Source organism: Elgaria multicarinata, chromosome 9 (assembly GCF_023053635.1).
Source record: "Elgaria multicarinata webbii isolate HBS135686 ecotype San Diego chromosome 9, rElgMul1.1.pri, whole genome shotgun sequence".
Taxonomy (NCBI): domain Eukaryota; kingdom Metazoa; phylum Chordata; class Lepidosauria; order Squamata; family Anguidae; genus Elgaria; species Elgaria multicarinata.
The window spans coordinates 47,006,383-47,020,927 of record NC_086179.1 but is presented as its reverse complement, the minus strand read 5'-3'; the positions used below and the strand labels follow the sequence as shown (position 1 = coordinate 47,020,927).

Below are 14,545 nucleotides of genomic sequence, written 5' to 3'. Positions count from 1 at the left end.
AGAATGTTGTAGCTGGACTAGTGAGAGTGGAAATGCAGTACAGTTAGAACCAGGAAGACCCGGTTTCAAATCCTGCTCAGCAATGAAGGTCAGTGGGTGTCTTTGGGCCAGTCGCTCTATCTCAGCCTGGCCTGCTTCGCAGATTTGCAAAGACAAAATGGGTGAGGGGGCCACCATCGCCTTGAAGGAAGAAGGGAATACAGATGTAATAATAAAATCTTGGATGATGATGATGATGATGATGATAATATTAGAAATCAAATGCTGTCTTTCTCCTGATCTCCGTACTAAATCGGTGTTTAGAACTGGGTTGCAATGGTGAGATTTTATTTTATTTTAAATCTCTTTCTTATTACTTTTTCGCTCCGTCTCCTCACGTACGCGCCGCCCTTTTCTCTGCGTCAGGAAGTGTGGAGCAGCGCAGCTCAATTAGCGAATCGCGTCAATTTCACTCCGAAGAAAGCGCGCGCCGGGGGGGGGGGGGAAGGTGGAGGGGGGACGTGCAGCCGGGCGGGCGTTTCATTAAAAGACGGTGGCTGCTGTGCGTTCGTGACATCAGCCCCCTTTTCCTTATATACTTCGGGAAGAGCCCAGAGCTCCCTTTATAGTCCAGATCTCCAGAAATCCGCTCAAGACCGTCTACTTTCCCCTCTCTTTCTGCGCGCGTACCTCTCCCTCTGTGCGTGTGTACATAGATCTCTTCCTCTCGCTCGCTCTCACACGCGCGCATCTTGTCCTTTGTATGGACTTTACTTTCTAGGGGAACAGCTACAAGATGTCAAGAATGGCGAGGATGCAGCTGGCGTGCGCGATGCTGCTCGCGTTCACCTCCTGGAGCCTGTGCACAGGTAAGCCCCCCTCGGGCAGGCAGCCCTTGTCTCTGGCGAGCGAGTAGAAGAAGCGGCTCTCCCGAGCTTCCCTCCTGTCCCGAGGAGGAGGAGGACGCTGCTGCAGAGCGCTTTGGGCTCAGCAGCCAGCGATGCACGGATGGGAGGAGCTGGGAAGGCAGGAGACCCGTCGGGTCAATTTCAAGAGTTTTCAGGCGCTCAAAAGTGGCGGCTCTTCCGTGCAGCCGCTCTCAAGGAGGGATTTGAGTTCAGAGTTGGGTTGTTGCCGTTGCTATTGCTGATGCTCTTGTTTTAAACTCAAGGTTTTTCTTAACCCACAAGTTTCGAGAAACTGTTAAAAAAAAAAAAAACACCTTCTCCTTTCCTCTGTTTTCTGAATGGGTTCCCTGCATCTCTTAAGAACGGATCAGTTGTAGCGACTGTAGGCTATCTCATTGTCATCACAATAACTCCATCAAGGAAGATCCTTATGTCATAATGTTAGAACCCAGAGAGGTCATCCCATAAATCTGATCGGTGGGAGATTTAGGACAGATAAAAGGAAGTACTTCTTCACACAGCACATAGCTAAACTATGGAATTCACTACCACAAGATGTGGTGATGGCCACCAATTTGGATGGCTTTAAAAGGTGGTAAGATTATGGTGATCATAGGGGGGGGGGGGGAAACAGGGCTCCTGTGTCTTTAACAATTGCAATGAAGAGGGAATTTCAGGTGGTGTCATTTGTATGCATGAAGCAGCTGGTGAAATCCCCTCTTCATCACAACAGTTTAAACTGCAGGAGCCCTGTCCTCTAACATACACAAGAGGGCAGGATTTCTGCAGCTTTAACTATTGTGATGAAGAGGGGATTTCACCAGGTGCTGCATGCATACAAACGACACCTCCTGAAATTCCCTTTTCTATACAACTGTTAAAGATGCAGGAGCCCTGTCCTCTTTTTCATATGTTCACACTAAGATAGATGAATTCCTGAAGGAGAAGGCTATCAATGGCCACATATCCTGATGGCTATATGCCACTTCCAGTCTCAGAGGCAGCATGCCTATTTACACCAGCTGCTGGAGAACATGGCCAGGTGTGTGTGCTGTTGCACTCCTGTCAGTTTGTGGGTTTCTAGTGGGCAGCTGGTGACCCCTTTGTAAACAGAATGCTGGTCTAGATGGTCTGATCCAACATGGCTCTTCTTATGTTCTAAGACCTCGCAAACAGATGGACCACATAGGAAAGATCCCCTAGGTTAGCACAGACTTCCCCAAACTGGTGTCCTTCAGGTGTTTTGTACTGCAAGTCCCAGCATTCTTCAGCATTGGCCATATGGGCTGGGGCTGCTAGTAGCTGTAGTTCAAACCATCTGGAGGTCACCAATTTGGGAAGGCTGAATTAGTATATATCATCCAGATCTAGGTAGTCATGAATGCACCCAGAGGCAGAACAATTCCAGATGGTGGGTTCATAGTGTTACCGATCTTCACATATTCAGAAAGAAGTTGGGCACATTTGGGGCTTGTGTGATCTACTTTGTGTTTTTACTAGAACCTCAAGTTCCACTAATCAGAGCCAGATGCAAAATAGCAGTAGGAGGAAGCAATGGAGTCACTTATTTACTGCACACCCATGAGCCATGCCCTGTATATACAAATACAAACCTACAACTGACTTACTACAGATGAAGGATCCTAACATAAAACTCTCAAAGTGGCCAGTAGACCTGGTACAAATGATGGGCACAGGGGCAATTAGCCAAAGGCCAGCTATTGCTAAAATTTTGCGTAAAAACCTCCAGTTTTATTTGCTATCATTAAACCCATGCTGATCTATTGCAAATCTCCCAGAGATCTACCGGTAGATCCTCCTGACCTTCCTCCTGCCCAGTCCTCTATTAGATCATAGTTGAAAGACCACATGATATTAGACCTGAAATAGGGAAACTTGGTTCTAGTCTCAGATCAGCAGTGCTTTTGCTAGCTTGTTTTAGGGGAAGTCATTCTCCCTGGAACTCACAGTGCTTCCAGACAGAGGAGTGTTGGTGCTTACAATCCAAAGGCAGCATGCAGATATTCTATTTGTTTTCCTTAATGGGTTTTCCATGGCAAGAAAAAAGGCAAAAGAGCTGGTGGGAAAACACAGTGGGGTTATGAATAGAAGACAACAGTCTTTGGCTGCCATGTAAAATTCTGTTAATGGCACAATAAATGCCCTGTTTGGAAGAACCAGAAGTTTCCAATTGCTAAAATAAAGTAATGATAGCGATCTGTCCCAGAGGGTGTTGTGAGAATGGATAGGATAAAATGCAAGTGGAATATAGTCCACAAAAGCTTATACCATAATAAACGTGGAAGTCTTTTCAGGTGCCACAAGATACTTTGTCGTTTTTGCTGCATCAGACTCATGTGGCGACCCCTCTGCCTTGATTCATAAGGAAAGGGAAGACTGCAAAACTGAAAGAGAATAACTGTTCTAAAAGTATGGGCAAAATTTACTGAATGGATAAATTGCATCTTTCCCATCAGTCTATAGGTGAAACTAGAAACCTATCTATGGACTTTATTTCATACAATGCTAAAGGACCAGGAAAGAACTGGAATGTAGAGGAAAATCTCTAGGTTTTGCATCAGTGGTGCAGCACATCATCCTACAAAAAGATATGTGAAGGGGATATTTAATGCATATATATATATATAAACTTCTCTCCCTAAAATTATGTTGTAGCAACTGTTACTCATAATATAAATCACCCTTTTTTAAAAAAGCTACAAGGCGTCTGTTACTCTTATGGTACACATTACTATACACAGGGAGAAATAGAAGTATGATGTATCAAATTTGTGTATATAGCACTTTATCATTTTAGATGAAATAATTCAAAGAGCAATTTAGAGAAAAGCCAAAATGTTCACATTTGAGATTCAACTTTTTCCATGTTGAATTCAAAACTTCATAATGCATGATTCAAGAATAGAGCAAAAGTGTGTGCAATCTCAAATTCAAATGGTTATGCAATAGTTAAACACTAAACCTGCCATGTAGACTCCCTGAAGTCTACAATCCAGGGCACTGTTAGAATAGATTCATTAAAGTCCCTTTCAAATCAGTGGGGCTTAAACAAGTATAATTCTATGCTTAGCTTTGAAGATGAATCTTACTTCCAAAATGTTTTTTTGGGGGGGGGGATTGTATCAAACATAATTTTTTAAAAACAAACAAATTGAATCAATCTATCCTACCTTAAATATATATATTTTAAAAACTGTGAACCATAGTTAAACTTCTATACAGTTTCAAATATTTGGGCATCATAACAACCCAATTCACATCTTCCATAAGCAGAAGTACTTGGATTTGAACTGTTTCTATCCCTCTGATGGAAATAAACTATCCCAACTTTTTATCTTTTAAGTTATCTGTGTTACCAATTTTTCTGTTAGAAGTATTAGTACATTGTATAAGAAAAGAAGTAGTGGGATCCAGTTAAAATGACAGAATTTGTTCCCTTCATTGAAATAACGCTTGACTGTTATAACTGCAATGGCATAAATATTGGAAGAACTGAGTGCATGATTATTCCTCATGCCTGATATCTCGGGCATAATTTAGTTATGAACATTTTAAAATTCAGTTGATTCCAATTGAGCTTCGGCTATTGGGTGGTATAGAAATGCAATAAATAAATAAATAAATGAGCAGATTAAGCATTTGTGAAACTTTGACTTTGACTGGAACATATGTGGAGAGTCTGTGGAACATTGAACAATTGCCATTGAACTCACTGAGGTTTGTATCTGTTTTCTTAGATTTATATTTATAGTTAGAACTGGAGGTAATTACTGAACTGGCAGTTAGTATGATATAAACTACGACCATTCCTTTCAGTAAATCCTAGGGAATGATCCATCAAGCATGAGAATGAAGGTTCAAACATATCTTTGTGATTTCTTTGAATTGGTTAAAATATCATCCATACAGATTCCCAAAGGCAATTCCAAACTATAGCCATCTGTTTTTAGGTGTTATTAAGAGCATTATCATCATGTGTACAGTCCTGAGTAGAGTTTACTTCCTCTGAATATATGATTTTTGGATTTTCAACATAACCCCTCCTCCAGTTCTTCCTGTATTCTCCTGCTCTGCATTATTTCAATGTATGTCTATTTACATATGCTCGTAAACAGTTCTCAATTACATTTTTGGAAGGATTTCTCCCCTTACAAGCAGGTGCATACTGGTAGTATTTTTTTAAAAAATCACTCCCATGTCAATATATCCAAGAGCTCTCCCCTCTAATTTCTGTAATTAATTTCTGTAATTCTAAACCAATTTTTCTGGCTTCATTCACTACAAAATAATTGCCGATTCTGAGCAGCATACTACATATAATGCTATTTGTGTCTTCTCTGGACTGCTGTCTAACTCCATTAGAGTCAACAAACATGCTGGACTCACTTCAAGGAAATGTGGTATACACCTATATTTAAATATCTATATACTGCACTTAATTTATTCTCATCATGCAAATAACACTTTTTAGAAGGTACTGTATTGGTTGTATGAAGTTGAGAACATAAGTAGATATGATCAACACATTGATCATACATTTACCCTACTATGCTAATATTATTTGTTGCTGTTTTTCAGTTAGCAACATATTATACATTAAGCATTTTCATTACATTTGTTCATTTTATCCCCAAAGTTAGTTATGACTTGAAACTAATGGATCAAGTTAGTCACAACTAAGTTAAATCCCATTGAGTTGGATTCAGATCAGGTTATGCTTAGAGTAGATCCATTCAAATCATTGGGTAAGTAACTTTAGTCCTATTGGTTTCAGTGGGCCTACTCTATGAATGACTAAATCTGGATCCAGTCCATAATTTTCAATGGGACAAGGAGCTTGACACTATCTATTTATCTATTTATTTAGAAGTAAGTCTTACTAGTTCCAGTGGAATTAGTGTCCTGCATAGGATTTCAGGCTTAGTCACAATTATCCTTTGCTGCATCAATTGGGGGTGGGGCAGTGGGGGTGAAATACAATACAATGTTCTTCTGAAGGAGATAAATTGCTTCTGAATTATGCTTCACTCCTCCAGGTTGATTCTTTCTTTGGGAAATATACTTCGAGGTTTGCTAATATGCTAACAATCAGGGTCACCTACATTGGCAGAAAATCTTAATTCCCATTTTATTCATATCTGTTAGTCAAAAAGCAATTTGAGATTTGTATAAATGGTCTAAATATTTTTTGAATAACTCCAAATGTTCACTGTGAAGGATGCCCATTAACTGCATCCCCTGAAAAGATGTTTAAAACTATTCAACCTCTAGGATTTAAAAAATTGCAAGTGCTGCTTTTTAATATTTAAACACTTGTTAAATGCAATTAAAATAAAGGAACTTAAAATAATGAAGACACTAAACCTAATCCCATTCCACAAAATCGGTGGGTTCCCGCTTGCCTTCCATATTAGCGATCGAGCCCTAAAATGTTGCAGCTTGACCAATAATAAGCTGTTTTCATGGATAAACGATGTTTTCCCAAAGAGACTATATAAATCAAGGAACATAAATCAAGGAACAAAACACTTGCCAAGCATTTATTTTAGCCAGCGCTTAACCCTAAAATCTCTTTAAAGGATATTCCTAAATCCTACATGTTGAAACCCAAATGCTAGTGATTTATAATGAAATAGTAAACATATGTTTCTGATTAACTTGCAGATTCAGAAGAGGAAATGAAAGCCTTAGAAGCTGATTTATTGACCAATATGTATACATCAAAGGTAATGTTTTTTCTCCCCTCCCCCGTCTTTAGCCACAGAAAACATGAATTCCCATTGCAAACATAGACGTTTTAGCATACAGTAATAAGCCTATCAGTTGAAAGCTGAACATTCAGTAGAAGATATTCTCAGCTGTGCAAAAATGGCCTTTCAGTTCAGATATATTTTTAAAAATAAAAATGGGTGTAGAGATGATGAAAAATAATGCTTTCTCACCTGTGCCATTGATATACTCACTGAGCAGCTTGTACAGAATTATTGGATGTTGTACATTCATTAAAGGAAATATATATTTTTAGTCAGACTATACCTTATGAAAGCAAAGTTAACCTCAAGTCACATAACAACATTGGAACCTATTTTTAGAGACGTAAAATTAACATGTCCAAGCAGTAAAAATCCATAGCAAGAACTGCTATCTTTATCCATGTAATTATGTACGTTTAATGAGCATTGAAACGATAAAAAAAATGCTTCCAGTATGAAACCAGTGAATTATGGCTTCTCCATTCTGGAAAAATGGTATCCTTTACATTTTGTCACAGATATGCAGTCACTGAATCCACAGATGACATATTAAAATGCATAACACCTGCTTTGTCAGGCAGGTAGCCAAAAAAGGCACCTACATATCTCCTTCATATGTGACTTTGGGAATGTAAGCAAACATCTAATACTTTGCAGTCAAAAGATTTATTGTACAGGGATCCTTGATATACAGCTGTCATATTTTTATTTTAGATACAAGAATGAAATAAAATTTTGGAAGGCTGAAGCCAATAATAGTAACATTTTTCAAGCCATTACTGTCATGTTTCTCAAAACCTCCTGCCTTCTTGGGAGAAAATAATGAGGCTTGCTAAGTAACCTACAAAGCTTTATTTAAGCAATAAACATCTCTTCCCACATGAAGAGAGTCTAATCTCTAGGAACTTTCCCCTAGGCAAAACTATGTAAACTAAGTGAGACAATTGTCCTTACAAGAAGAATGGAAACCCCTTTCCCAATATGCATTAACTTCAGAAAGACTAATTCTGAGGCAGCTTCTGACGGGACTCCAGCTGGGCTGACTTTCTCTCACCTTCCTTTAGCTCTGTCTGTTTTAGTTTGCGGCATGCTCTAGGATCGGCTAACCTCTCCATGCTCTCCCCCTCAGAAGAATGCTGGCTTCCTACTGACTGTGTATTATTTGCCCTTGACAAGATAAGCTCTGGAGAGGGTTCACTCCCAGCTGGTAAAGAGCCTGTGAGAGCTTTCTCCCCCACTAGTACAGGCTGTCCTGTTTCTGGCGCCGACTCCTCTACTTCAGAGTCTGATCCTGATTGATCACTTCAAACACCTTCTTCCAACCCAGGGGGAGCAGGGCTAGACATGACAGCTACCTGAAATTATTTATTTATTTATTTATTTATTTCATTCAAACCAGAAGTCTATGGATTCTAGCACTCTAAATTCAATAATGGCCATAGCATCCCCTGTTGTTTCTCTTAACTATAAAATAAATATATAATATAATAAAATCCCCCAAAAGGTTTACATATAAATATTAAAATTACATTTAAAATACAGTACCAGTGTGAAAATATATGGTGGCTCATGACTTATGGTTGAACTAATCCCAAAAAAGCTGGGAGATCATTTTTCCAACCAGGACAACCTAGCTACAGTGGTGCATGCACTGGTAACTCCCCGATTAGACTACTGCAATTCCCTGTACGTGATGCTGCCCTTGAAGATGACTAGGAAGTTGCAGCTAGTGCAAAATGCAGCAGCTAGACTGCTGGCAGGTACATTTTACAGAGACCACATAACACCGGTGGACTTGCACTGGCTGCCTATACGCTTCCGGTTGGAATTCAAGGTGTTGGTAAAAGCCCTAAATGGCTTGGGACCTCGGTACTTGAGGTAGCGCCTCTCTTTATATATGCCTGCCCGAGACTTGAGATCTGTTGGAGGAGCCCTTCTCCGCATCCCACCAATACAACTTATACGCTATGATGGGACAAGGAAGAGGGCTTTTTTTTGTTGTGGCACCCAGACTGTGGAATGCCCTCTCCTTGGAGGCCCGACTGGCACCAACACTGATTTAATTTCAACGCCAAGTAAAAACATGCCTTTTTAACAAAGCCTTTGATGGTTAAATCACTAAGTTGGCAGTTTTAAGAGCAGTTTTAACTGCTTTTAAATTATATATTGTTTTAACTTGGTTCATGGTTTAATTTGTTTTTAACTGTGCATATTTATTGTTTTATATTGTATGCTTTTATCCGTATGCTGCCCTGAGATCTTAATGATATAGGGCGGGGTACAAATGTTTTAAATAAATAAATAATAAATAACAGCACCCACTTTCAAACCACAATGCACCTTGGGCAAAGGGACCAGCACATGGGTGGCAAGTGACAAAGGGGCAGGAGCCAATTGGGATGCACACGTGATGTTGAACCACAGGGCTCTGGAACCTTTAAGTCAATGGCCTGAGTGCTTGGACGTATGAGATATTATGTATGCCAAGTCAGAGGTCAAGGGTATGGGGCAAGTGCTCCAGTATAGGCATGATAGTTCATGGCATTTGGTGGTGATGGTGGTGGGGAGAGGGCTCCTGGCTCCTGGCTCCTGGCCCTGGGGCCCCAGGCATCATCTCCCTGAGTGCTCACCACACAGACCCAGGCATAAGCCCTCTGAACTGCTTCTGACATGGTTCAACCTGGAGCCCCCATCAGCAGACACTCATTCCCACTGATTCACCACCCCAGACAACAACGTCCAGACACCAACATCTGATATAGTCTCCCACCATTACACTCAAGGCTGCACCACCCTGCATGATCCCACCCCCTGAGCCTACATCACCTACTAAGACCCCACCCTGCAGACCCAGGCATGAACGCCTATACCCCCTTCCCAGCCTAGTGCCCACCCCCACCCATTGTAAGAGACCCCTGACTTCTGCACCTCCTGTGCTTCTATTGCACCCTTAAAAAACCCCCACTATTTCAGTAAACAAAAAATGTGAATCAACCACACTTCTGCAGAGATGGGACATAGCTAGCCCTTGCTGGTTGGCCCATTCTTTCTCAGCCTGGCAAATCTGGCAGTATTCCATCCATATTTTAAGTGACAGGCAGTTGGGCATGCATTAATCACTCTTTTTTCTTGAATTTTCACACCCCTTTCCCCCCTTTCAATCATAGCCTATGCACTTACATCTCACAGAGCAATGCTAAATTCTGTCCATGAGGCCCTTCATGGGGGACTAATCCTTTTCCCCTATAACATCCCATAATAAGATTTGTTATGCACCAAATATGGCTAATCCACTATCAAATTACCACAGCTCTCTACATGCAATATTTGGGTCAAATCAGACAAGAGAGAGCTTCACTATGCCCCCAAACTTGACTTTTTGCCCCTATAAGAAAAATGCACAAAATGGTATTCCCAATCATAACCAGTCAGGCCACCCACAACTAAAAATAGTCCCAATTTTCAATAAGAGCAATAGAAGGAGCAGTAAGATGGAGCAGAATGATTAATTTAATTACAAGCCAGAGAAAATCTCAGTGAGCAAGAGCGATTTCAGGAGGCTTTTGAATGATGCCACATTTTCTGCTTCCTGAACTATGAGGGGGAGGATTTTCCAGAGGATGGGTGCTGCTACCAAGAAGACTCACTGTAGAGGTATTACATGGTGACATTTCATTAATTTCGAAATGACCAGGAGGAGCTCTTCTGATGATCTTAAAGGTTGGCTAAGTTGCTTAGGGATTGGTATGACAATAACATAACCTTGAACATGGCTCGGAAGCTAATAGACCACCATTGAAGTTCTTTTAACACAGATGTTAGGTGAGCATAGCTGGGTGCCATATATTGGCTTGTTATAGAGTAAGAAGCATTCTCTCTAGAGAGAGATATTTTGCACCTGTTCATTTATGTGACTGGTGTATATTTCTCTTATCATTAATTACCTGTGTTATGAAGTTGGAAAGCAAACCACAGAAGGGTACTTGCAGGACTGGGAAATGGAGGGTCCTTCATCCTGCGTGAATGGGCTTCCATTTCCCTTCCTCATTCTCAGGACATACTATACATTATTTTGAATCTATTTTGGTGATGTTTTTGAGCTTACCTGGTCAATACAAAGCAGCCAAAGGTGCTGTTTGATTTCCCCCCAGCCCTATCTATTACACATCTCTCAATTGCTCTGCAGTCTCCCAGGTTGCCTTCCCTTCCTAATTAAACTGTACTGATGTCTTGAGGCTTCCTTTGGACTAACCCTTGTTCAAGAAAATGGTCAAAGCCACAGAAAGGAAACTCACACTTTGAGTTGTGACCAGAAGAGAGTTTACCTTGAAAATAAGTATAGGTTTTACAAGTAGTTACTCAGGCATTTATAGCTTTTATAAATTACAAGGAAAAAATGCAAAAGCTTAGAACAAAATTAGGAAATGTATATGACACACACAGAGAGAGAGAGAGAGAGAGAGAGAGAGAGAGAGAGAGAGAGAGAGAGAGAGGGAGGGAGGGAGAAGGAACAGAAAATTGATTTTGTTACAAATGCAAACCAAAAGAATAATAATAAAAATCTATGCACGCTTAGATAAAAAAAAAAGTCCTACAATTGCCAGCATATGTTTAAAGACTAATCTAGGCTAGATCTACACTAGTGCTTTATAGCAGTATTTAAATGCACTGTTAACTGTTCTGGCACAGGACACATTCCATATACTGCTTTCATAGTGTTATATCCTGCTTTTTATTCCACATTCATAATGATTTCATACACTGTGTAGATCTGGCCATAGTTATCATGGCATAAGTTGTCATGGGCTTTAGTCTTCAACAAGACTTTTGTTTGCTATAACAGACTATCCGACTGCCTCTAAGGACTGTATTACAAGGAAGTGATTGTTGGATATATAAAATAAGACATGAAAGAAGATGGAACAATAGGGCATCCAGTCACTTAAATCACTCAGTTATGTACAATGTCAGAAATATTATGTTACTCCTGTTAGAGTACTTGCGGGTTGAGTTTTTTTAATTAATGTTTTATAAAAAGAAGCCATCTTTAATTACTGAGAAAAAAATTGATGTGTAAAAACAGTCAAAACAAAATGAAATGTAAGCAAATGATTGATACAAACCTATCCTCCTCCCCCACAAAAAGGCAACATGATCTGAATCATTGCTACAAACTAGTTCCAGGATTTGTACTTAAAACTCGTGAGAAGCAAAATATTGCTGGGACAGGGAGAGTGAAGGGAAACTAAGGCAATATTCTTTTAACTCTCAGCTCTCAAGGGCATTCCAAACTCAATGGGGCCACATAACCTGATGTTTTGAGGTAAAACTACCAGATTGTCCTCCTAAGGAAAACAAGGTCAAGCCTGACACTGCGTTGATTCATCACACTACATGCAAGCTATAATAATCTGAAGAAATGAAGGCGGAGATGCAACATCTTTGCATAAATTGCTCACATTGCAGTCATCAGTGTTTCATCAGTGTTGCCCCAAGGCTCTTTGATCCTTCATATCTCTTGACCTTTGGGTGATATGAGCTTGTGTCCCTAACTTTTCATCAGATCTTGAATATCTGTATTTCTGGTGACCCTTATTAAAAATGTAACAGGATCATGTTAGCTCTGTGCTTGGTTTGGACATTATTAGTGAATCTTCATGCCATGTAAATAGAGAAGAAAGCCCTAAATTTCCTAAAGCCCCAAAGAGCTCCGGCTATTGGGCGGTATAGAAATATAATAAATAAATAAATAAATAAATAAAATAAAATAAATATCTTGAGTGAAAAATTGTTTGGCTATTTAAAGTGGAAGCATCCCCCCCTCTGCCCCCTGGAGAACTTCTACAACTTGGAGCAAGAGACTCACATTTTTTAAGGCTTTTATTTCTGATCTCTGGCCTTTATCACCAATTTCATCTTCACTGATTACTTAAACAATGCGATTGGCACTTAAGGATGTAGAGGAGGTGCACTTCTTAACATCAAAGCAAAACACTGTACTACACCGGTAAGGATTTTTGACAACTTATTCACATATCATTAAAGCATTATTTGCGAGTCTGCCAAAAAGGAAAAAGAAAGAAAGATAGACTTGAGCTTCTGTGCAATGCACTTTGTAAAGCACTTTCGTTTTATCTAGTAGTTTTCAGACCTTGAAGTGCAGACGTTGAGTTATTGGATGCAAAAGCAGAATGCTTTAGAAAATGTTATCTAAAATACCAATTAAAATAAACCTTGCTGCATCTGTGGTATTGAACTACAGACGTTTCAAGCGATACCTAGATCAGATCCTTAAATTAAAGTGGAAGGATCAAGGTCTGATCAGTATCTCATTCAAATATCGAAGGATTTCCAATAATCTCCTAACCATTGTCCCATGAGTTGGCCATCCTGGGCTATTTCAAGCCATCTGCCTAAAAAAGAAAATGGTTGGCCAGAAGCCTTAATCTCAAATTGGATATTGTTAATAGTAACCAGCAAATACACCTTTCCAGAGAGAGAGAGAGAGAGAGAGAGAGAGAATCCAGTTTTGTACTTCTGCAGTTTCTTATTTCATCTTTGAAAAACCAGTGGGGTGAGAGCAGAAGTGATATGAAGAGCTTCTTCAGAGGAGTGTTTTAAAGCACGCTTGTGACTGTCTGTTCACGGAACTTCATGGGTCATTTTAACAACGCATGATCCTCCTGCTCATCTCCCACTTATCTCCCACTCCTTCCGCCATTTTTTTTGTTTTGTTGTTGTTATAAAATAATCTTCATTAAACGCAACTCTTCTGGGCTAAAACATGATTTCCTGCCATGTGCAGGAGAGATTTCTCTATAAAACTCCCACTAGAGGTTGCTGTCCCAGTACACTGAATGGCCCAGGTGGTTGCTTCTCTTCCTGCGCTCGTCTTTCCATGTAATTACAGCTTGTTGCAGAAGTGGAAGAGATGCAGCTTCAGAGCCAGAGATAAGGGAATGTGATTTTCCCCCTTCTGAAGGAGCTCAAAGATAATATTGGGAAGGGCCTTGATGAACAATGTGAGATACAGTGTGCTAGCTTCCTTGCCCCAAATCAGGCTTGGATCCTAAGATAACAAAGTTCACAGAAGGAACATTTTCTGTCCTCCCTGCTCCCCACCACCACCAGCTCCCACATGCCATCTAGCTTTGTTTTGGAGCCCCATCCGTATCGTCACACATGTCCAAGTGGTTGACGGCCCCCATTTATCCACTAGTTACACCTCCATTGGGTTCTGCAGGAGAACAGGACGCTCTGCAAAATTCCCTGCCTCCTGCCCTTCAACTCTTTAGATTGTGGAAGCTCAAGAATATTAGTTGTTCCAGGAGACAGAGCTTCAATCCAAGGCCTAACTATTGGTGTCTTTATAATAGAAGGAGGTATGGGATTCATAGGTCTAGTAGGATATATTTTAAACATAATGTGCTCTCAAGAGGCCTTGAATGCCAGTGTTGCCCTGATTTAAACTTGAAATAATTTTGGCAATATGATGGCAACCTGATGTATAAAAGGATACTGAAATAAACCATTTAAGTTTTTCATCAGAATCTGTGTCTATTCTTGGTGGAACCTAGAGATGACCTATGAATGACTATTACGACACCAGAATCATTATCATATTAATAACGTTGCAATCCAGTACATCGTTACCTGGGAGTAAGTTTCATTGAACTCAGTGGGTCTTCCTTCTGAGTAGATATGCATTGGATTGTGCTGTAAGACCTCTAAGTAAGTGGCATTTGTAAATTTATCCTGTGTCTTCAGTCAGAGTCCAGAGATTTGCAGAGTACATATAGTATTGAGGCCATTATTGGCAATAGCTCAGATGTAGATGATCTGACCACAGCTTCTATTCAATTTCCCAGGATCAGTTTTAGGTGA

The 14,545-nt window shown here is 40.2% G+C and overlaps 1 protein-coding gene across 1 annotated transcript in view; it reads left to right on the top strand.

Moving 5' to 3' along the window:
• The first annotated feature begins 682 nt into the window (after positions 1 to 682).
• The window catches only part of NTS (neurotensin), a 54,130-nt gene continuing 40,267 nt past the window's right edge, over positions 683 to 14,545 (top strand). The window contains exons 1-2 of the mRNA XM_063134702.1: positions 683 to 848; positions 6,573 to 6,634. Of these exons, the coding sequence (XP_062990772.1) occupies positions 776 to 848; positions 6,573 to 6,634 (135 nt within the window). The 5' untranslated portion in view covers positions 683 to 775. The remainder of the gene's footprint in view (positions 849 to 6,572; positions 6,635 to 14,545) is intronic.